Genomic DNA, 24716 nt, shown 5'->3' with positions numbered 1-24716 from the left:
ACAATCTAAAAACAGTGAGAAAAGCAACAGGTACTCATTTATTTTTCTGCTATCCCACCTTTCTTCCAGCAGTTTACATATTTGGTCACATCATGAGAAGACCAGAGTCACTAGAACAGACTATAAGGCTAGGAAAAATTGAAGGCAGTAGGGAAAGAGGAAGACCCAAAATGAGATGGATTTACTCAAGAAAGGAAGCTGCGGCTTTCTGTTTGCAAGACCTGAGCAAGGCTGTTTTGGAGGTCATTAATTTACAGGTTTGCCACGAGTTGGATGTGATTTGAGGGCACATAACACATACATAGGTTTCCTAGGAGGTCTCCCCTTCGAGGCACCAACTAGACCTCCTTAGCTTTAGCAAGGATACCGTATGTGCTTTCCAGCCATACCCTATGTCCCTGGGTTTCATGATATTAGACTTAGGGCTCCAAAAGACTGTCAAGTCACTAAGATGGACCTATTTCACTAAGAGAGCCAGTTTGGTGGTTAGGAGCATGGATTCTAATCTGGGGGAACCGGGTTTGATTCCCTACTCCTCCACATGCAGCTGCTGGTATGACCTTGGATCAGTCATAAGATCTTTCAGAGCTGTTCTCTCAAGGGCAGTTCTCCAGAGAGATCTCTCAGCCCCACCTACCTCACAGGGTGTCTGTTGTGGGGAGGGGAAGGGAAAGGGATTGTAAACTGCTCTGAGACTCCTCCAGGTAGTGAAGGGTAAGGTATAAATCCAATCTCTTCTCTTCTTCTTCTAAGGCATGCACCTCTGTTGAGCAGGCACTTACATTTTCCATGTTATTCAGGTTATGTCCTCTGAACAAAGTGCATCATGTGAAGATGCCCTTGATTGAGGGTATGGAATCTTCCCCATAGGGAGTCACCAGAAAGCTTTAACCTTGACTTAAGTGTACCTGACAAATGGGATAGTGGTACAGGGGCATGTGCAATACTGCGCATCAAAACGGTCATTCATTTATTTTCTTTTTCCCCACAGCTTGTCAGTGTTCAGGGCCTGGGAACTACGACGGTTCATGCAACAGTGAGACGGGCCAGTGTCTCTGTCGAGGTGGATTTGAAAGCTTCTCTTGTGATCAGTGTGCCCCCGGCTACTTCAGCTACCCTCTGTGTCAGCGTGAGTTCTCAGATGAGCTGTGGAGTTCGACAAGCTTGTGCTGTGCAAATGGCGTGCATTGTTGCTGTTTTCACTGTGGGAAAAACAGTTTGCTAGACGTCATGGGTTTGTGCATGAAGTCTTAGAACCGGCTTCCAGAAGGCAGGGCTTCCTTGTCCTTCCTTCCTGTTTCCTGTTCCTCACTTTCAGGAACAACTCAAATGGATTATTCCTTGCTTTCTTTTCTCCATGTCGTCATCTTGGTGTTGGACAAAACTGGAAGCAGAACAGATTTTGCCAAATAAGTGATTACTTGTAGAGCAATTCTTCGCCTGGTGAAATTTTTAGGTGCTAGGTGGGAACTTGATTCAACAAAAACGTATGATTGAAATGGCCATGCTTTTTGTAAACTTGTACCCCTGATGTTTTTACTGCTAGTTTGAAACCGCTTTTAATTGCTGTTTCCGATCTACTGCTTTTGTCCTAATTATTTGGTTATAATTTTATTATTAAAACCTCATGGTTAGTATTGTGAGTTGCCTGGGACATTTCTGGTAGAGGCGAAACTAGTAAATATTTGAAATAAGTAAATATAGGCTTGGATTCTATCCAGCGTGAGAAGAGTGGTAGTTTTAAAGTGTAACTTTCTAGCTCCCTACTGCAGTCATCTGTGGCCCCAAATTGTGCCCCTGTGGTTCAGTGACACCCCCCCCTTCCCCGAACACCATGGAGGCTGAAATAAGGAACTACAGTGGGAGAGGGGAATCAGGAAAAATTGCTCTGCCCTTATTCCATCTCAAGCGGAAAGGAAGCTTAGGATCTGAACCATAATCTGTTTTGCTGGGTCAGCCTGATAATAAGATTTTGCATTTCCTTTCTACAAAACAAAGCACAGTTTCTTGAGTAGGCGATGTCTAAATAAGCAACCACTTCTGACCAAGACTTTTTTTATATAGTTTGTTTCATCAACGATCTTCTGTGCAGTCCCACATGGGGGATTGTGCATGAGCCGGCCTGCCATTGGTGAGGATCTTACAGCTAAAAGCTTTCAGGGAATGCTGCACACTGGAGCCAGAAACGTGTTCCCACCCAGGGACCACGTGCTCCATGCAGCAGCACCCCCACTCTCAGTTCCTCTTTTGCCGCTGAAGGAGAAAGTTGTCTTTTTGGAGTCTCCCATCTTTCGCGTTAAGGAGGAATTGCTTCCCAGGTTCCCTGTGGTTGTTCTAGCTTCTGAGCTTGTACCATGGCTCAGAAAGCCCTTTTCAAAAAAATATACCTGTTGTGGGGTGAAGATGACCCAAACCGACAAACGTGACCTAAGTCTGTTTTGTTTGGGTGAAGGTCCCCACGTGTAAGGCCTGCCAGCACGTCATCCCCAAAGCTCGAGGGGATAGGGCATCAAAACTTAAAGCAACATTGTGGGAGAAAGCCCTCAAAGAATCGGAGCCGTTGTCCAAGCTGGCCCCAGAAAAAATTGTCCATTGCCACGTCCTCGGAATCATCGTGGTTGGATCTGCCTCCCGGGTCTGATCTGGGCCGTGCTAATTCTAATAGAGGGAAGAGGGCTTCATCTCAAACTTTGTCCCGGTAGATTGTCTCAACCATTAGGGCAGAGGTGTCAAACTCATTTGTCACAAGGTCTGGAGCTGACATAAATGTCACTTTATTGGGCTGGGCCATGTGTGCCATAAACGTAATGCCAGGCACCGGAGAAAGAAACCGTATAAAGGACAGCAGCTTGTAAACTCTAAGTTGGTGTATCCTCACTGCAAGGTCCCGTGGGCGGGGTGTGTGTGCAGAGGAAAACCCACATAGGCGAACTGGAGAGGCAGCAGCGCAGCGCTGGGCAGATGCTCCCACAATGCTTGACTGCTGCAGATCAGGTTGTTCTGCCATGCTGAAGCACCAATGGAGTGGCTCTGCCTACTCCCCCCAGTACTCCCTCCCTTGCATTAGTTGCTCGCGGGCCACATAAGAACCCTGGAGGGGCTGGTTCTGGCCCCCAAGCCTAATGTTTGACACCCCTGAATTAGGGAATGCTATGTTTTGGCCAGGTTGCCATGCCCGCTAAACAGTCACACCCATTCTATTAGAGCTGTAACTTCTTTGGCGGCTTTCTTCGATGGAATACTGTTGACGGAGATTTGCCAAGCTGCTACTTGGTCGTCAGCAGACACGTTCATATTACACTTTGGATCTGCAGGCAAGGTGAGAAGCTCGAGCGGGGAAGGCAGTACTTCATTCACTGTTAAAGTGAGGAGAGCTTGCCCCACTGCCTGGTGAGTAACCCGCTAGAATCCCCATGTGGAACTGCACAGAAGACCGATGATGAAAACAAACTTCCTTGTAGCTATTTTTCATCGAGTATCTTCAGTGCGGGCACACATACTGTCCCTCCTGCCGCACTGCATACTCTGGCTTCGGCAGCGCTAGAGGTACCGATGGTGGGGTCTCTGATGTGCAGGAGCTCGTGGTCCCTGGGTGGGAACAAGTTTCTGGCTCTGGGGCACTGCACCCCCTGGAGGCTTTTAGCTGTAAGAACCTCTCTGGTGGCAGGCCTGCTCATGCACAGTCTCCCATATGTGCCTGCACAGAAGACACTCAACGAACGATAGTTACAGGTAAGTGCAACTTTGTTTTATAGTCTGCTTTTCTCTCTGAGACTCTAGGCAAGGCACAGAAATTAAGAACAATGTAATGAGGATAGTATAAAGCATGAAGAAAGTACCTTAAAACGGGATTACAACTTTGAAGAACAGTTCAGCAAAACAGTGTAATATCGTATAATAAAACCATGCAAGAAAACTGGATCACAGAATTAAAAACAAGGCATCACATACCAGAAACAGTTAAATGAAAATTGTCTAAAATTTCCAAAGACATTTAAACTGCAGCCCTTTCTAAAAATGCCCCCTTGAACAGTTCCATTTTACACGTTGCATGGAATGGTAGAAGTGTGGGAGCCCCCTGAGCTCAAGGAAAGGCTATGTGTATGCATTACCCTCTGGAATACTCAGAAGCCCATCCTGCCTGCCTGCCTGCCTGCCTGCCTGCCTGCCTGCCTGCCTGCCTGCCTGCGTGTAACATCACCATCGGAAAGAGTTGGTTTTCCTGGGATTTTCGTTGTCAAGAGCCCAGCATTCTGAGCCCCGTGTCTTCTTTCCCTCTTAGTTTGTGGCTGCAGTGCTGTTGGGACATTGCCGGAAGGCTGTGATGCTTCTGGCAGGTGTTATTGTAAACCTGAATATGACGGTCTTCATTGTGACCGGTGCAGCTTTGGATATCATTCCTACCCTCACTGCCAAGGTATGCCAGTTTGTGAAAGGGTTTGCTAGGGAGAGGGTTGGAAAAAAGGGTTGGGCCTAAGGAAGAAGTATCCCTTTACATGGGAAGACCTCGAGAAAAGTCATGCCCTTGTTCAGGACTTTTTCGGGCAAGATCTAGGCTATACATATTTTCCATTTTCCATCCACTTGGTTCTGTTTATTCATCCTCACTTAATACAGTTTATGGCAGGTCTAGAGGAAGACAATGGCAAACCACCTCTGCTCGTCTCTTGCTTTGTAAACCCTATGGGGTTGCGATAACTTGGCTGTGACTTGATGGCAGTTTCCACCACCATCAGTACATGGCAGGCAATGCTCCCTCTAAGCTGTGGAGTCTTGTGAGCAAAAATTCTACTTTTGTGAGCTACTGGCATTGAAGTTGTGAGAGGGTGATTTGGCTACTGAGTAAATTAGTTTGCTCTGGAGCCATCCTTCCGGAGCTAAGACATAAATGTGTGAGCCGGAGGCTAAAAAACTGAGCTAGCTCACACTAACTCAGCTTAGAGGGAACACTGATGGCAGGCCTTTTGCAGAGTGTCTCCTTATGAAACCCGTCCCGAGGTCCTGATCCAACAGTGGTGGGAAATGTGGCAGCCCTGCAGAGTTCAAGACAAGAGATGAACAGAGGTGATTTGCCATTGCCTGCCTCTGCAGACCAACCCTGGACTCCTTGATGGTTTTTCATTCAATACTCACCAGGACTGACCATGCTTAGCATCCATAACAGGACTAGCTTGGGCCATCCGTGTCTGGGTCCTAGCCCAATATGAATTCCTTTTTTAAGCGGAATAGTAAAAAGCCTAGTAGCACCTTTAAGACTAGCAAACTTTATTGTAGCATAAGCTTTCGAGAAACACAGCTCTCTTCATCAGAGGCATCTGATGAAGAGACCTGTTTTTCTCGGAAGCTTATGCTACAGTGTTAGTCTTATGTTAGTCTTAAAGTTGCTACGGGGCTTTTTACTATTTTGCAGCAACAGACTAACATGGCTAACTCCTCTGGATTTTTGAAGTGGTATTCTGCTCCAGCAAGCTGAAATGCTGTTTTCCCCCCCAAACTAAAAGATTTAATTTATATGTTGGAAATGTTCTGCATTTTATGCTGATTTCCCCCACCCCTGGTGGATGTGCCCAAAAGTATCTCAGTACTGGTCATGAATTATATTGGTTATCCAATCGGTCATGGAAGGCAGATTACCCTCGGATCCAGTATTGATTTTACCGCAATATGTTCATGTAAAATGTTCGGTATAATATTAGACCATTGTTAAAAAAAATATATTGTTAGCTACTAAAATAAGGTCGGGCAAAATATCAGGACTCATCTGTACCTTCAGTCCAAGAATGGCTTAATAAGACTTTGGATATTGTGCTGATGGACAAACTTTTCGGAAATGTCCTTTCTAGTGTGGGAGTGCTCTTTTCCAACAAATGTCCAACAAAAGTGGACCTTATTTCTTGATTTTTTTTGGGGGGGGGGGAACAGAACTATTTTCTTCAGTGATGTAACTTTAATTTGGTTGTTGGAACCTACAGCTTGCTTATGGTGATCCCGTAGGGTTTTCAAGGCAAGAGTCATTCAGGGGTAGTTTGTCATTGCCTGCATCTGTGTTGGGATCCTGGACTTCCTCACTGGTCTCCCATCTAAGTACTAACCCGGGCCAAACCTGCTTAGCTTCTGAGATCTGATGAGATGGGGTGAACTTGGGCTATCCAAGCCAGGTCACTATTGCACTAAATAATAAAAAGGCTAATACAGAAATCTGTTAAACTCTAGGAAGAAGGGAAGCTTTGTACTTGTTTTAGAAGTAATGCTTCACAGCCATTCCATGTTCTTGACCTTTGATTTGTTTAGAACCAGTGCAGTGCCACCTAAGTAAATTTTCCAGACATATCAAGGGTATTTTCGTGTCAGTCCCTCACTTCCCATTTCTCCTTCTCAAACCCTCTTACTTGTCTTTCATTTGCAGCTTGTTCCTGTGACCTCCGGGGCTCTGTGGACAATAACTGTAGCCCGGTTGGTCAGTGTCAATGCCACTCAAACTACATAGGCCATACATGCAACCAGTGTGCATCGGGCTTCTTTGGGTATCCTACCTGTGCAGGTCAGTCGTCAGATGTCACCTTGTTTTTTGTCAGCACAGAAAGACTTTGCTTTAGACATACTGCATGTTGTACTGCATGTTGCCATTGACTCAGCAATCATTCCTGTTCGCTTGGATCCCACCATTCCATTCCCGTGTTATTGTTTGAGCTTCTGGCTTTGCTGTCACTTAAAAACAATAAAAAAACAAAAGTAGAGAGGAGTTTAACAGGAAAACACTGGCTGGCAATGATCAAGGATTTAAAAGGCAGTATATAGATGAGAAGCATTTAAAAATTGTCATCCTGTTGAAGAAGTTGCAATATATGATGCAGTCTTTGTGGTGATCTGGTTATAGGTTTGATTCCCCACTCCTCCACTTGCACTTGCTGGATGACCTTGGGCAAGCCATAGTTCTGGCACAGCTGTTTTTGAAAAAAAGAGCAGTTTCTGTCAGAGCTCTCTCAGCCCCACCTACCTCACAGGGTGTCTGTTGTGGGGAGGGGAAGGGAAAGGAGTTTGTAATCCGCTCTGAGACTCCTTTGGGTAGTGAAGGGTGGGGTATAAATCCAATCTCTTCTTCTATAGGGTCTTGTGTGGCCTTTTGGTTTCATATGATCCTTTCCACCTCTTCTGGCTGGAGCATTTCACCCCACACAAAATTCAAAGTCCTGCTTCAGCTTTCCCTTGTTATTAGTGTTGAAAGGGCTGTCAAGTCACAGCTGATTTATGGTGACCCTGTAGGGTTTTCAAGGCAAGAGAGGAACATAGCCCCCGGTCACACGGAGCATTAGCCACGCTAGAGGGACGGAAGATAGGCGGATTTTCCGGGCGCGATCTCACCCCCACATCTGGGAAGCGTGGAGCTCCCGTGGCTCACCTGAGGCTTCCCGCCGAAGACGCGCGGTAAAAAACTAGTACCTCGGAGGTACTAGTTTCCAGAAACTGCGGGGCAAGGGCGGGCGTCTGGTCGCGTTTCCGGTGGCATCCGGCGCCCGCCCATGCCCCATTGCGAAAAGGTGGGGTTTTTTCCCGAAGTCTGCAGGGATGCGCACAGGCACCCAACAGGGCACGCGCATACTTCAAGTTAAAAACAAAAACACAACCCCGTTTGCCATGCTGCACCGCTTCTTTGGCGCGTCGTGTGATCGGCACCTCCCCCCTAACCACAGGACCTCGACGGGACCGCAAGGGGACACCTGATCGCGCAGTTGCGCGTTATTTCACTGCGGGGCAAACAGCCACGCCTCCCCCCTGCGATATCTGGCCTGTGTGACCGGGGCCATAAGTGGTTTACCATTGATAGCCTCTGGGACTTCCTTGGTGCTCTGCTATCCAAGTACTAACCAGGGCTGACCCTGCTGAGCTTCTGAGATCTGGTGAGATCACACTAGCTTGGGCCACCCATGCCAGAGGTCTCTTGTTATTATGGGTCCATGTGTTGCCAATTACAAAATTACATGTTAAGTGTAATCAGACCATGCGTTAAGGCTGGTTAACCTGTGCACATTCACCCTGTGATGACTGCATCAGAATGTTCGTGTCACATTGGCTACGGTATGTTTCAGTTCACACAGTTCAGCTCCCTGTTAAGTCTGCAGTAGCAGTCTAATGCAAGCGAGATCAAGTGATGGACTTGCATGTGTGACTCAGCCCTAAGACTCCATTCTACAGGCGTTATTAGCCACTCTCGTTGCATCCCAGTTGACACATTTGCTGATCGCCAGTTGTGCAGTTGTTCTCCGTTCAATTTCCGTGCTCCTTAACAAAAAACGGCTCCGAGTTTCAGTGTCCCTGTACGACCCCTTTGATACTTTCAAACGCTTTCCCATTCCGCCCACCCTGCCTTCTTCCTCTCTGTTAAATGTGGAAAAACTGGTCCATAGCCAACTGACTTTGTGTTGGTTGCCAGCGTTGAGGTCGGCAGTATGCTTTTGAAGAAGCTGGAAAATTAGATCAAATGGTCTTGTCAGGAGCCAGGGGGCAAGGACATTTCTTTTTTTGACCCTTGTTAATTGCAATCTTGAAAATGCACTGTGCAAGTACTGAGGGAGGAACAGAGGCACAAAATAGCAACAGGGTTTCAAGATCGTAAATTGCAGTCGGCGTAATAAAACAATAAAACGTTTCCCTTTTTTACAATGAAACTGTTGCTATTTACAAAGCACTGGAGGGTTGCCAGCATAATCCATTATGGGTATCCAGAAAGCACATGCAGGGAAATGTCAACAAGTAATTTTTTTAAGTGAGCAAATCCAAGTGATTATTTGTTGGAATGGGTATTAAGTAAACAACAAAAATAGGAAAAATAAATACGTTCTGATGTGTATACTTCGATTATTTGCCTGTGGATCTGGTGCATTTTATTTGAAATTTTGTACAGCTCCAGCAATTTTCTGCACGCTAGCATTATGCACTTCAGGAAAAAAGAAATGTCTAAGCTGTTGATTTATTTGAAAACATTTGGGTCTCTCCAAAGTAGATGAGCAGTTCAGGCTACGCGGTTTATAAAAGTGGAATGTTAAAAAGAGAATGTAAACCTATTTTGATCAGTGGCTTAATTCAGACATCATGTTCTGATCCTCGAAACCAGCGTCTTGTACATGATGTCTCCCAAAAGATTGCGTGCTTTCTCTTACATGCAAAATAGTAAGTGAAATCCCCTTAGTTCTGATTGTGTGCGTAGTGTAAAATCTAGTTGCCACATGAAGAATTTGAAGGCACAGCGATAACTGTGAAAATCTCCATTTTTAAAAGTAGAAAACAAGTTCCTTAGGACACGTTATAGTGGCGGGGGGGGGAAATCATGGAAAACAGTTGGGCCATTGCAGGGCCACATTTGCCACACACAATGCCTGCAAGAAATGTGCCACCTTTTATCTGAGTGTGCTCCAAGCAAGTAGTGGTTCTGATGAGAACTGTGGAAACAGTAGCTTGGATCCTAAAGTCCTGTGCATGCTAGATAGCCTCTGCCGTGAAGAGTGCTTCCTCTTGTGCACAAAATCTGTGGTTTTCTGTGAGCCTTGTGCAAGCACAAGTGCCAGTGCGCAAAGAAGTGCACTCCCCAGCAGAGGCTGTCTTATACACACGGAACTTGCTCATAGGATCCAGGCCAGCCGTCCTAATCCATAGAGTCCTGTGGGCAGAAGTGGACTGGGGCCACATAGCTTGCGTGCAGTCAGCCAAAGGGCTGATGCAGCAATGGAATTCCATCACGAATTGTGATCTTTTTGGTTTAGGGAAACTACCACTCGTGTTTCTGTCTGGCAAGCAATGCCGACTAAGTTTTCTAGGTTGTATGGATCGTCATTATTCTAATACATACTTTTTTTGGTCATGACTTTGACTGCCTTGCCTCTTTGCATCCACTTCAGCTTGCCACTGTTCTACGGAAGGCTCTCTTCACGGCACATGTGATCAGGAGACTGGACAGTGTGCCTGCCGCCCCAGAGTGACCGGACAGCGCTGTGATACTTGCATCCCAGGGGCTTATGGATTCCCACAGTGTGAAGGTAGCTCTGCCCGCCTGGCTCCTATTCTACACTTACAGCTTACAGCATCTCTGATGCTGGGTCTACCTTGGCGCTCAGGACACTGAGCGTCACTGCTGATTTGTTACAATGGTATTCATAGTGAATAGCACTAAAACAAATGCCCCAAATGTTACTGAATTTGAATGCAGAGCTCATCATTGGATGGTTTCCAAGCACCGCTAAACATGCAGAGCTCATCACCGGATCATTTCCAAGCCCTGCTAAACAATGTTTTTTTGTTTTGTTTTATTTATTTATTTTATTTCTTTATCAGATTTATAACTCGCCCTCCCAGCCGAGGCTGGCTCAGGGCCACTTACATAAAAAGATAAAGCGCATCAATAACAATGTAAACAATCCTAAAATCATCTAAAACAAACCAACATTATAAGCTGCTATACACATTGGGTGATACTGGTGGTAGTCATATTATTAAAACGATGGTGGCCATCAATCAGTAATACGCCCATATATCTTATCCTTATGTAGCTGGCACAGGCTGTTGTTAAGGGCTCCAGGGGACGGGGTTCTCTTTCAGCTATTGGTGGCGGCTCCTTAGTTGAAAGCCTGGTGAAAGAGCTCCGTCTTACAGGCCCTGCAGAGCTGCATAAGGTCCCGCAGGGCCCTGATCTCTCCTGGGAGCTTATTCCACCAGAACGGAGCCACTACTGAGAAAGCCCTGGCTACAGCCAGCCTGGCATCCTTAAGGCCAGGGAGGGCCAGTTGATTTTGTGACCCTGATCGCAGTGCTTTCTGGGGAACATGTGGAGAAAGGCAGTCCCTCAGGTATTTTATTTAATTTTATTTAATTTTCGACTTATATACCGCTCTGGCCCCGAAGGGTCTCTGAGCGGTTTACACAACTGTTTATACCTAACTAGGGCCACATTATTTGTATGGGCGGTGATAACCTACCAGCACCCCGGCCGCGGGCTCAGTTGTTATTCAGTTCCTGGCTCGGCTGTTGTTCAGTCCCTGGCCGCTCTTCGGCGCTTCACTTCCTGGAGCCCGGAACAGGTCTTAATCCGCGGCTCCTTCTGGTATGTAGGCCCCTGACCATGAAGGGCTTTAAAGGTGAGCACCAGCACCTTGAAGTGAATTCAGTATGCTATCGGGAGCCAGTGCAATGCTTTCAGCATAGGTTGAATGTGCTCCCGTTTTTGGAGGCCTGTTAGAAGCCTGGCTGCAGCGTTTTGCACTAGCTGTAGCTTCCGGATTTGTGATAAGGGCAGCCCCATGTAGAGAGCATTACAGTAGTCCAATCTCGAGGTGACCATTGCATGGATCACTGTTGCCAAGTCGTTGCATTCGAGGAAGGGAACCAACTGCCTGATCAGACGAAGATGAAAAAAGGCTGACTTGGCAGTGGCTGCTACCTGGACCTCCATTGTTAAGGAGGCATCCAGGAGCACTCCCAAGCTCCTAACCTCCGGCGCTGGCACCAATGGTGTCCCATCGAAGGTTGGGAGTGAGATCCCTAACCTTGGCCCGCCTCAGCTCAGGCACAGGACCTCTGTCTTTGTCGGATTCAATTTTTTAGTCGTTGAACTCTGATGTGGAGGAGCAGAGGTCAGGAAGTAGCAGATGGGTACACAGTTGGAGTCAGAAGTCCAAATCTCGACATGAATGTATTTTCTGTGCACTCAGACTCATTATGCCTCCCACCACCCACACAAACTTCAGTTTTCTCAACTCTGAAGTTAAGCGCATTAGGTTCCTATGTCAGTAGCTATCTTCGCTCATTAGCCACCCCATCATATTTATGAATATAGTTCCAGGTGGGTGGCCGTGTTAGTCTGCAGTAGCAGGTAGTAGAATAAAGCCCGAGTCCAAGTAGCACCTTCAAGGCCAACGAGACCATTCTCTGATGAAGCCGATTACATTTTGCATTGTGCCTCTGCATCCTGACTCTCTTCTTTGTAACACCCCCTCCGAACTTCTGACCTGGATATAAGGGCTGATGGTGTTTCCTTCTCCTTTGTATCTCAGGAAGAGATAGGGTTGCCAAACCTCCTGGTTTGCCAGGGGTCCCCCGTTTTTTTTTTGGGGGGGGGTTACCCGCCGCCGGACAGATGGCCGGCGGGGGAAGCCCCACCCCCAACACCCACAACCACCCCTCTCTCTCCCTTTAAGTGTGTGGAACCCGTGTTTCCTCCCAGGCCTGTGTTTCCTCCCAAGCCCGATCTCCGCTTGAGATCAGGCTCGCAGGGAAATGCCAGCTTCGTGCATTTAAAAGGGAAACGCAGCTGCTCTTAAAGGGGAAACGCCGGCTCCTGCTCTTAAAGGGGAAACGCCGGCACCTTTAAGTGCAGGGAACTGCCGTTTCTGGAGATCCGGTGCACGGGCAAGTGGGGGGGCGGCGGCGGACGTCCCCAACGTGACATCATCATGTTGGGGATGCCCCACCCCCTCCAGGAACGCCCCCAAAGTCCCCCGCTGGGGGTGGAAGATGGACTTGGCAACCCTAGGAAGAGAGTTTTGACTCCCAAACACTGTTACCTTGGATAATTTTGTCAGCCTTTAAGTTGCCCCTGGAATTGAAATTGTGGCCCATTGGTTAGCACATCATCCCAGGAACTGCACATGGTAGATGCAGTCCCCCTCCTAAAAAAAAAAAATCTGGTCTTATTTATGTTTTTTTCCCTGTCACAGTGGGCACTTGTAATCCTGCGGGGCTTGAAGATGCAGATCCTTCCTCGCCAATGGTGAGTATATCCCAAGCTTGTAGATACTGTAGGACACATTGAATATTTGTGAAGCGTGAAAATGGGCAGTTCCACATTATCACATGAGCCTGCATGACCACTTGTTCCGTTCAATATCCACTTCCAAATTTCTTTGCTCCTTCCTCCTCCACAGAGGATATGTCTATCAGTGGCTACTAGCCATGGTGACATAAAAGAAGCTCCACATTCAGAGACAGTAAACCTCTGAATATCAGGCACATGAGGCAACATGAGGGGAAGCTCTGTTCCCTGTTCATTGGCCCTCCAGAGTTACTGGTTGGCCCCTGTGTGAGACAGGATGCTGGGCCATTGGTTTGACCCAGCAGGGCTCTTCTTATGTTCTTTTGAAAGCCTTGGCCTCTATGACCGGTTGTTGGCCCTCCAGAGTTACTGTTTGGCTCCTGTGTGAGACAGGATGCTGGACTAGATAGACCACTGGTCTGATCCAGCAGAGCTCTTCTTACATTCTTGTGAAGGCCTCGCACTCTATGACATGTTGTCGGACCTCCTGGGGAACTGGTTGCCCACTGTGTGAGACAGGATGCTGGACTAGATGGACCACTGGTCTGATCCAGCAGAGCTCTTCTTACATTCTTGTGAAGGCCTCGCACTCTATGACATGTTGTCGGACCTCCTGGGGAACTGGTTGCCCACTGTGTGAGACAGGATGCTGGACTAGATGGACCACTGGTCTGATCCAGCAGAGCTCTTCTTACATTCTTGTGAAGGCCTCGCACTCTATGACATGTTGTCGGACCTCCTGGGGAACTGGTTGCCCACTGTGTGAGACAGGATGCTGGACTAGATGGACCACAGATCTGATCCAGCAGGGCTCTTCTGATGTTCTTAGGAAGGCCTCGGCCTCTGTGCCCTGCTTTTGGCTCTCCAGGGGAACTGGTTGGCCAATGTGTGAGACAAGATGTTGGGCTAGATGGACTAGTGCTGTGATCCCACTGGGCTCTTCTTATGCTCTTCTCCCTCATTTTTCCTTTTCAGGGGTCCTGCAAATGCCGGGCATATGTGGAAGGCTCATCTTGTGATAGGTGCAAGCCACTCTACTGGAATCTGACTCCAGATAACCCATTTGGATGCATGAGTAAGTAACCATCAGTTTCTTCTTGAAAACCTTAAGGCCTGAACTGGTTTATCCCAACCATTGTCACAATGTTTAAAGTTCAATGTGGTTCATGTTTCTTCTCCTCAAACATCAGAATAGGAGAGTATGAACAGCTACAAGGAAGATATTTGGGCAGGGGCCACTGGTCAACAGAATAGCTCCGAAATCCAAGACTGTGTCGGTTTGACAGTTTGGCAATGGGGCATTACTAAATTCCCCTTCCCGGTCCCTGGAATGTCTAGTTAAGGGATGTCAAGCAGCCAGGCTGGGGGAAATCTTCTGTCACCAGCTGTGGTGAGCCATGGATTGCACCAAGTTAGAAGGGCTGTTGGTTTTTGTGAGTTTGTGGCAACTCCTTGTGTCTTAAAGATTCTGCAGTAACGAAAAGCTCCCTCAGAATAGCTCAGCTGTTCACAGATCACGGAAGGAGTTAACAGCAAAGGAGCCGTCTTGAGGCTTTCATGTTGGTTTGCTTGCAGCCCTGGCATGGAGGTCTGTCACAAAATCTTTACATGGCAAAATGTATACCCCGACTTTCTGTCGTCATAAGGACCACCGAGGGGGCTAAACATTATAACATACCCTGATAAAGTGACATCTTAAAAACCATTTAAACCAACAAGAAGCATAGCATTAAAAGAATTAAAACCAGGGCTAAACCACACATACAAACACATAAAAATAACAATTGGGCAGAAAAGTGACTGAGGGAATGCCAAACAAAACAAAAGAGTCTTCATTCACTGGCAGCAGCAATTCCCCCTGGGTAGAGAGTTCCAGGGTCTTGGTGCCACAACTGAGAAGGCTCTCCCCTGGGTTGCCACCCACCTAATCTCAGAACTTTGGGAGCACCTGAAGCGGGGCCTCTGCAGATGACCATAGTGATTGGGTGGGTTCATAAAAGAGGGCCCAGTCCTTTGGGTATGTTGATTCCATCCCACATAGGACTTTAAATGTCAACACCAGTGCCTTGATGGACTGAAGACCCCGAAAGAAGGACTAACTTTCTGTTCCCCTCAGGCTGCCAGTGCAACACAGCGGGAACAATTGCAGGCGTCGCAGAGTGCCAGCAAGTAAGTTTCCTTCCATGTGCCAAAATCCATTGCCACGTCCTGTGGGCAGAAGCTTTTACCGAAGTGTGCCAGTTGCCCTTCAGCTGGAGCACAGAATTCCGAATCTGGTGTAACCATTGCCTTGCAGAGTGGTATTTTTGTTTCTTCTAGAATCTTTGAAAGGTACTGTGTGCCAGATGACGGGCAACATTTGCGGGATATTTTACTTCCATAGTGCTGTCCTAAGCAGAGTTAAGTCCATTGAAATCAGTCAGCTCAGAAACATGTAACTGTGCTTAGGCTCAGGTGGGTAGCCGTGTTGGCCTGAACGAATAGAACAAAGTCTGAGTCCAGTGGCACCTTTAAGCCCAACAAAGTTTAATTCTGCGTATAAGCTTTTGTGTGCATGCACACTTCTTCAGATGTCTAGGCTGTCACTGTGCAATGGTATTGTTATTCTTGGAGCTGTGGTGGCTCAAGTGGTTAAGACGCTGAACTGCAGGCTGTGGAAGGTCAGTAGTTCAGCGGTTCAAGACCCAGGTGCTGCAAGACAGGGTGAGCTCCTGTCTCTAGTTCCAGCTCCTGCCAACCTAGCAGTTCGAAAGCAAGAAATTGCAAGTTACCTTTACCTTTTATTGTTATTCTAGAACAATAATGATAACTTGAGTACAGTAAACGAACAAGCACTGTATAAATAACGCAGACCATGGAGTGCACAAAGGTCAGGCAAAGGAAAATTATATTGTAACAAAAGCAAAACTAATTGTTATTGTTATTAGTTTTGCTTTTGTTACAATATAATTTTCCTTTGCCTGACCTTTGTGCACTCCATGGTCTGCGTTATTTATACAGTGCTTGTTTGTTAATTGTTATTCTAGAGACATTTAACTAACCAGAAAAAACAAGGCATGACTTTGTTTCTCTGTTGGTGTCCAGATCTTTACTGTGCAGTACCCGTCATGTTTTCCATCGTCAGTAGCCCCGACCTGGATAGTGCAGGCTAGCCCAGCCTCGTCAGATCTCAGAAGCTAAGCAGGGTCGGTGGCTCTGGTTAGTATTTGGATGGGAGACCACCAAGGAATATCAGGGTCGCTGTGCAGAGGCAGGCTGTGGAAAACCAGCTCTGAACATCTCCTGCCTTGAAAACCTTACGGGGTTACCATAATTTGTTTGTGACTTGATGCTCCCCCCCCCAAAAAAAAAGAAAAAAAAGAAAAAAAGGCAAGGGCTAGAGCCAAAGTTTTTATTACCCTTTTTGCTTTTTGAAATTGTAAAATAGAGCAGTTATTGTGACGGTGTGTGTCCCGTGTCCCCTTTCAGAGTTTTTGCCCTCCTTGTCTTTTCTGTTCGTACACATAAGACTGGGATCTCTGAAATTGTGAAGCTCTTGCTGGTTGCTTACGATGTGCAATTGGTCTCTCGTAGGGTGATGGGCACTGTTTCTGCAAGCCCAACACTTGTGGCCAGTTCTGCTCAGCGTGCAAAGAAGGATACTACAATCTGGCGAGTGGGAATTACTTTGGCTGTCAAGGTGCGTCCTTTTTACTCTATGACAGCATACTTGGGTAGCTATTGAATGGCAGTATAAGCCATAAGAGCTATCTCTTTGAGCTGTGGGGCTGATGGCCAGCTGATTGGAATGGAGAGCATTCAGTTGCAACAGTTTGAGGACTTTGCGATTTCAGCTTGATGAGGATAAAACACGAGGAAGGAAAACGGTGGCCATGGAGTCAAGGTTCCATATGTGGACTGTCTGCCTCTTTTAAAAATCCTAGGTTTGAATCCTATGAATGAATTCCATGCACACTAGACAGGCTATGCCAAGGATGCTTCCTCTTCTGCTAAAACTTTCTCTGCACAAGATCTGTGGCTTTCAGTGGAAAAGGAAGCACACTCTGCAGCAGAGGCTATCTAGCTCACACAAAACATTCCTGCCTGTGCAGGAAAGGCGGGATATAAATCGAAAATAATAAAAAATAAATAAATACAAAATTATTTCATAAGATCCAGTCCTCAACAATGTGGTTATGATTCTACATTCTTCTCCTCCTGCGGTTCTTAAGCTTTTGTGTATTGCAGGACATACAGCGCTATCTGTTTTTTATGTGATACCTAGTTTCTTTGCATTTTTATGGTGAGTTTCAAATGTTTTTCCCTCCTTCCAGATGTTGCCAACTTTGCACACAATTACTGGAACCCCCTGTTTTTATGTCATACTTAATGTTTGCTAAGGTAGTCTTTGAAACAGGAAGTGCAGAATCTGGGCTGCGGTCACACGGGCAGGAAAATGCAGGGGGGAAGCGTGGCTGTTTGCCCCGGGGCAAAATAACGCGCGGTTGCGCTAGCAGACATCCCATGGAGGTCCCGTGGTAGGGGGGAGGTGCCGATCACACCACAATCCTGCAGTGCGGCAAAGAAGCGCCGCGCCGCGGCAAACGGGTGGTTTTTTTTCTGTACACTGACGTGTGTGCATGCCCCGTTGGGTGCTTGTGCGCATCCCAAGGACAATTGAGGGGAAAAAACCCCCCCTTTTTTGCGAGGGGACATGGGCGGGTGCCGGATGCCATGGGATTCCACTGGAAACACGATCACGCGCCCGCCCTTGCTCCGCGGTTTCCAGAAACATGTACCTCCGAGGTACTAGTTTTTTACCACGCATCTTCGGAGTGAAGCCTCGGGTGAGCCACGGGAGCTCTACGCTTCCCAGATGTGGCGGTGAGATCGCGCTTGGAAAATCTGCCTATCTTCCGTCTCTCTAGCGTGCCTAATGCTCCGTGTGACTGCAGCCCTGGAATAGATTCTCTTTAAGGGATTTTAGTGGGTTTGGTGCAATGCCAGATCAAGGAAGCGGAAAACAAGTGTCTGTGTCAGCTGATGGACAGGAGGAGATGCCAACAATCAGGTTCAACAACGATGTCAAAAAAAGATTGGAAGGTAGAACGTGTTACCCAAATTGCTATACATGTGAAGGTTCCATAACAAGCAAAGGTGCCCCCTAGCTATCATGGAGCAAACACGTGTATTTCTAGGTGTTAAATATATAGTTGAGACTGTAACCGTATGTATACTGAGGTTGAGATTCAGACCAACGCTCGAAGAAACAAGGGAGAACACGTTATCTGAAACAGAAGAGGTTTTATTTAATTAATAGAATAGACACGAAAGTATGTTTGCAGAGTAACATGAAGATCTACAGAAGGGAGAAATGCTTCAGTAAAAACAATCCAGAACTAAACTGGAAGTGGGGGGGGGGGGAAGCAAGACATAGGTGCCTTGGGAGAGAAGGGAGAGGATTCCTGGGCAGCCATAAAAGCAGCATCTGGAGCTGAAATTGATCAGGTTGGGGGGTGGGGGGAGAAGCTCGGCACAAGTAAGTCCAGAGGCAGAGGCAGAGAGGCCAGCCTTGAAGTTGAGATAACTGGCTACAAAACCTGGGGCAACTCTTACTACTCTTTTTGCCAAGAGTGAGTAGGGGAAGGAGTGTTGGCAGTGCAATGTAACATGGATGAAAATTCAATCTTCCTGGAGATGGGCAAGTTTGAACAGAGGGTCTTGTGTCTGTGCTGTGGTGGGGAGTTTTAAAAGTATCCAAAAATGTTGTCTTGGAGAGATCTGGAAGTTAGGTAAGCGTATATGGCTGGGCAGTTGACATGATCAAGGAAGGGCAAAACCCTTCCTGTCCAATCATTAAGATATGAGGGAAATTGCTGGAATCAACCTGTTGTGTATTATTTTGGCGATCTGGGTCGTTTGTTAAGATCAAATTACTAGGGAGGAGGCTCCAAGGAAACAACCTCAGATTGACTCCCGCTTTGCAGGAATGATGGAGGAGCTTCCCTTCTTCCTTACGCCCTTAGTGTGATTCATTGCCATTCAATATTAGTTTCATACTGACTCCACCTATCATTTCTAGGCCCAAGCTAAGATGTACACGTGTACAAGTGGGGATTCAATGTTACAAAAATTAGGGTCCCCCCGGGGTGAGGGTCCCGGGGGCATCAAGTGGAAGTGAAAGACAGGATGGATAGGAGCTGCAACTACTGTTAAAGGACACTGTATTAAATTTTGGCAGAAATTAACTCCTTATCTGAAAAACAGTCATAGGACTGAGTATGCAGCAATGGTGAAATTCATAATTCAGCTGGAAAACAGAGTAGTTACAAAATTTGAAATGTTGAACATTTTACATTGAACAGAAGTAAGTTTTATTGTATTTTATAGACAGTGTCCCCAAAACCTTTCAATGTAATGAAGAGGGTACTGGGGAGAAATATTTCCTATTTCTTATACTTTGTGTGTGTGTGTGTGTGTGTGTGTGTATATCTGTGTGTGTGTGTGTGTATACACACATACTTTTGACATATATAATTTTGGTATGTAATCATTTTTTTCTTTTCTGTATTTCCTTTTTATTATCTCTTTGTTTTCCAAAATTAAGATAAAAAATATGGGCAGAGAGTTCAGTTTGGGACAGGATGGTTTATTAGGCTCCGATCGTACCAGCTGGTCAGAATGCATAATAGAACAAAGCATGGAAAAAGCATACATGTTTGTGGGGTGATTTTGGGGTGGGGCCTGGGGGGGGGGGGGGCGTCTGCAGATACTGGTTGACGGCTTTATTTAGGAGCCCACTGGGAGACAAACAGACATAGCCCTAGAACAGTTCAGACCTAGGAGGCAATGGAAACAAATCCAAGCAGAACCAGAAGCCAACATGAAAGTAGATACAAGCCTCTGCCACTCCCTGCCAGTACCAGGCTTTGATGAGTGCTATTTGAGGCCGCTGAGCGGCTATGGAATGTAAACATGTGCTTCCTATCCACAGAATGCCGGTGCAACATTGGTGGATCTGTTGGGCCAGTGTGCGAAGAGAGGACGGGAGCTTGCCCCTGCCGACTGAACACTCAGGGCCCCGCATGCAACCAGTAAGGCAGGCTGTGATATGCGCAGAGAACGACCCAAGTCCAGCCCAGCTCTGATTTTCCCTGGGTGGGGAGTGGGCTGGAGAACGTGAATGGGACATTTGTTCTTCTTTGGGAAACGTCCCTGTTGACAAGGGGCTGGCAGAGAAGTGCTTGGATATTAATGGGCAGCAATGCTCCCCCTAAGCTGTGGAGTCTTGTGAGCAAAAATTCTACTTTTGAAGCTGCTGGCATGAAAGTTGTGAGTGAGCGATTTGGCTACTGCTTAAATTAGTTTGCTCTGGAGCCAGCCCTTCCTGAGCTAAGGCAAAAATGTGTGAGCCGGAGACTAAAAAACTGTGAGCTAGCTCACACTAACTCAGCTTAGAGGGAACACTGATGGACAGGGGTGCCCATCGCCATATGTGGATTTTTCATGTATTGGGGGGGGAGTGAGGGATGTGGTAGAGATTATGAGGGGGGGGAGGAGATTGGATTTATACCCCGCCCTTCACTACCCAAAGGTGTCTCAGAGCGGCTTCCAAACTCCTTTCCCTTCCCCTCCCCACAACAGACACCCTGTGAGGTAGGGGGGGCTGAGAGAGCTCTTGACAGAAACTGCCCTTTCAAGGATAGCTCTTGTCAGAACGATGGCTTGCCCAAGGTCATCCAGCCAGGTGCAAGTGGAGGAGTGGGGAATCAAACCCGGTTCTCCCAGATTAGAGTCCGCGCACTTAACCACGACACCAAACTGGCTCTGGAAGAGCATGGATGAACAGAAAGTGTTCTTCATCTCTTTCCAGTCTCCTCGCCCACCCCCTCATCCCCAGTTTCAAAATGCTGGGTGTTGAAGTCATCGAGTTAAGTTCAGAACAGACTTAAAATTTAATCTCTATGCAGCCAGTGGTGGAAGGTCTGTGTATGGAGGTCACTGAATTAAATATTAATTGTATGAGATTTGGTTGATCAGTTAATTAAATATGCATGGGTCGCCATGGGCAGCATCTCAGAAGAGCCGTCTTCTAAGGAGGTATCTGCCAGATTTGTCTTTGTTGGCATTAAGATGTTATTAAATTTTTTAAAACAATTTGCCGCCCAATTATTTGTTACTCAGTCAAAAGACGTTCCATCATGTGAATTAGATCCATTAATCACCTAAGCATGGTAACCTTAATCTCGTCACACTTATTTAATCGCTCCCCCGATCGCCAAACCTGTGATGGAAATATGCAGGTAGAAACCAGCCAATGGCTAAGGTCACCAGAAGGAAGGAATAGGTTGAGCTTTCACCCATTGATAATAAAGCGGCTGACTTCTGGCGACCCCATCGTAGGGTTTCCGAGGCAAGAGGTGGGCAGAGGAGGATTGCCGTTGCAATTGAGAGCCAGCTTGGTGTAGTAGTGAAGAGTGGCGGACTCTAATCTGGAGAACCGGGTTTGATTCCTCACTCCTCCACATGAAGCCAGCAGGGCGACTTTGGGTCAGTCACAAATTCTCTCAGAACTCTCTGAGCCCACCTACCTCACAGGGCGTCTGTTGTGGGGAGAGGAAGGGAAGGGGATTGTAAGCTTCTCCGAGACTCCTTTGGGTAGTGATGGTCAGAGTACAAAACCAATTCTTCTTCCCTTTTTCATTACTTGCCTCCGAGTCACTACCTTTTGAATGTGGAAGTTCCCTTGGCCCATTTCACCTAAAAACTACACAAATTCAGAATACAGACTGCAGAAGAAGCAAAGTTACAAGATATTTGTGTAATTATTCAGAGCACAGAATATTGCTTTGCTGAGCATATCTTGTTATGTTCCAGAAGGATTAATAACACCTCCCCCCGAAAAAAACCCTTTGCAGATCCTAAATGTGAGTCAGCAGAGACTTTTGTTCCTCACAATGCAGATGGAAACTAAGCGGTTTTAATTGTGTGCGTTGCTTTTTTTTTGTATTATCCCCAGACCAGCTAGGGACCATTATATCCCTGATCTTCACCACCTGAAATATGAACTGGAAGAAGGAACTGCAGTGGATGGGAGGCCTGTTCGCTTTGGATACAATCCTCTAGAATTCGAGAATTTCAGCTGGAGGGGATACGCCCAAATGTCTTCCATCCAGGTAGGCCTTGGCCCTCCATCCCATATGATGGGAAGGACACTACAGGCAACTTCGCACATTACAGATTTCCTGCAAACAAAGCACTTCTATAAGGGAAGAAAGTAGAAAAGCCATATATAGATCATCTCGTGTCATGGATCGCACATGTGACAATGCTCCCTCTAAGTTGCGGAGTCTTGTGAGCAAAAATCCTACTTTTTGAGCTACCGGCAATAAAGCTTTGAGCGAGCGATTTGGCTGCTGCATAAATTAGTTTGTTCTGGAGCCATCTTTCCTGAGCTAAGACAAAAATGTGTGAGCTGGAGGCTAAAGAACTTTGAGCTAGCTCACACTAGCTCAGCTTAGAGGGAACACTGGTGACTCCTCTGCTCCATGGCATGTATGCCGAAGTTGGCTCGTGCCCATGCAACAAACCGGTGCATGTGAAGTAGACACAAGTGATGATCTACATACGGTTTTCAAAGTTTTTCTCTTTATGGAAATGCTTTCTTCTCCCTCCGGTTGGAAATGTCTAAAATTTGAAGTGGCCTTGAATGTTTGAGGGGTCCATGTTTTACCCGCAGGGTCTCTCAAGAGGCCGGTGCAAAATGGTTGATCTCTGTTTATGTATCTAGTGAGAGTCTGTTTGTGCTGACATTAGATTTAAGAAGAGAAGAAGTGGATGTTAGGGAAAGTCCCAGGTCAAGAACACTTCGCTGGGTCAGTGAGTTTTTTGGGAGACATTGGCTAGCCAGGAATCATAAACAGAAACACACACAGGTCTCCTAAGGGGCTAGCGTCACCCGCTTTTTCTTCTCCCCCATTGCAACTCTGTGCATAACGTTCCCTGCTTCTGAAAAGGAAGGAACATTCTCTTAACTCTTTCTTGTTGAGCATGTGGCTTTGGTTGCTTTTTCTGCTTGAAGAAGGGTAGCCGGTTTCTTGCCCGACTTGGTACAGGAGAGTCTCCCGGGGCTGAGCCCATAGCATCTACTGAGCTTGCTGTCTGGAGAACTGTTCTCCTCTCTGAAGCCTGAAGTTTAGCACAAATAAGGCATCTGTGTGTATCTGCGTCTGTCGTTCATTTAGAATTCTGCTGTATAGCTTTGTACAGCAGGAGAAACCTTTGAAAATATTCTTTGCTTTGTTTCTTTGTCCCCTTAAAATAGTTCCTGGGGGCCTCCTCTCCTTGGTTCTCTTTAGGTTTTGTAGGGAGATGCTTTCCTGCTTTAATAACTTAATTGCCAAGGGTGCTTGTTCCACAATTCATTTGCTGATTTAAAAATATGAGATTCAGAAGGTAGTTTTTATGTTGTAGAATGTTCTAGAACATCTGCAGGCCTCTTGTCCAGCTTTGTTGTAAATGTAGCTTGAGTTGAAGCTCCCCAGCTAATCTGCCTATTCTGTTTGTGTACAGTTAACCTAACTTGCATGGGTTTTTGAACTCCTGGGCATTGAAACTGACAACTTCCCAGTCTTTCTGTCTGCATTTTGTAGTCACTGAAGGGAACTGAGATGCCCCATGCCTTCAGGGTTGGATCTAAAGGTACTCCCCCCCACACAGAATGGCATGGCACTTTTACTGTAGGAAGAAAGGAAGGTGATTTTTGCCAATTTTCCCCATTGCAATGAAGGCATCCACTTTGCCCCCTGTGATGTTCCTAGGGTACACTTGTCCCCAGGGAACTGAAATCCATCAGTGGCTATTAGCCACAAGGTATAGAAGTCCGCATGATCAAAGCAATGGTATTCCCAGTAGTCATGTATGGCTGCGAGAGTTGGACTATAAGGAAGGCCGAGCGCCGAAGAATAGATTCTTTTGAACGATGGTGCTGGAGAAGACTCTTGAGAGTCCCTTGGACTGCAAGAAGATCAAATCAGTCAATCCTAAAAGAAATCAACCCTGACTGTTCCCTGGAAGGCCAGATAATGAAACTGAAGCTCAGATACTTTGGCCACCAAATGAGAAGGGAGCACTCCCTGGAGAAGACCCTGATGCTGGGAAAGATTGAAGGTCAAAGAAGACGTGGACGGCAAAGGATGAGATGGTTAGACAGTGTCATAGAGGCAACAAACATGAAGTTGAGCAAACTTCAGAGGATGGCAGAAGACAGGAAGGCCTGGCGTAATCTGGTCCATGGGGTCGCGAAGAGTCGGACTCGACTGTGCGACTGAACAACAACAAATAGATAGGAACTCTCGGTCTGGGGCAAGTGATGCATTTTATTCTTGGTGCTTGGGGTGGGGGGCAACAGTGGGAGGGCTTCTGGTGTCCTGGCCCCACTGGTGGACCTCCTGATGGCACCTGGTATTTTTGGCCACTGTGTCACAGAGTGTTGGACTGGATGGGCCATTGACCTGATCCAACATTGGCTTCTCTTAGGTTCTTAAGTTCAGGGGGCTCTCTGAGCTGCAAGAGGAGCGGAGAACTGGAGAAGTCCCAGTCTATCAACTTCTCTTCACCGGTGCTGTTTTTTGGATCCTTTTAAGATCAAGAAGCGAACATGACCATTTTCAGATCTAAGGGGAAAATAACATTTGGGTTCTTAACGCCCGCCTGAGTTTTTTTTAATCCATAAACACATTTGAAAGTGTTGTTGAGGCTTTCATATTACTGAGAGTCCTGCTGCCTTTCAAGTATACACTCGAGAACACCAAAGAGGTTCCCACAGATGGACGACTCTGTGCTCCAGAGTGGAGGGACAGGAGCAGACTGGGAAGTGAAAATGGCCCCGGAGCAAGCCAAGCTGAGTGGCCCCCATGGCGCTACAAACCAGCACTGC

The 24716-nt window shown here is 46.7% G+C and overlaps 1 protein-coding gene across 1 annotated transcript in view; it reads left to right on the top strand.

The window, feature by feature from the left end:
• Positions 1 to 24716, top strand: part of LAMA5 (laminin subunit alpha 5) — a 317451-nt gene that overhangs the window by 169404 nt on the left and 123331 nt on the right. The window contains exons 13-22 of the mRNA XM_015425665.1: positions 992 to 1129; positions 4283 to 4417; positions 6407 to 6541; positions 9894 to 10031; positions 12705 to 12757; positions 13775 to 13874; positions 14916 to 14968; positions 16373 to 16478; positions 19773 to 19872; positions 21798 to 21954. Of these exons, the coding sequence (XP_015281151.1) occupies positions 992 to 1129; positions 4283 to 4417; positions 6407 to 6541; positions 9894 to 10031; positions 12705 to 12757; positions 13775 to 13874; positions 14916 to 14968; positions 16373 to 16478; positions 19773 to 19872; positions 21798 to 21954 (1115 nt within the window). The remainder of the gene's footprint in view (positions 1 to 991; positions 1130 to 4282; positions 4418 to 6406; positions 6542 to 9893; positions 10032 to 12704; positions 12758 to 13774; positions 13875 to 14915; positions 14969 to 16372; positions 16479 to 19772; positions 19873 to 21797; positions 21955 to 24716) is intronic.

The sequence above is a fragment of the Gekko japonicus genome, unplaced genomic scaffold, assembly GCF_001447785.1.
Source record: "Gekko japonicus isolate JY-2015 unplaced genomic scaffold, Gekko_japonicus_V1.1 scaffold1202, whole genome shotgun sequence".
Lineage (NCBI taxonomy): Eukaryota > Metazoa > Chordata > Lepidosauria > Squamata > Gekkonidae > Gekko > Gekko japonicus.
The sequence above is the reverse complement of the archived record's forward strand: the minus strand, read 5'-3'. Positions and strand labels throughout refer to the sequence as shown.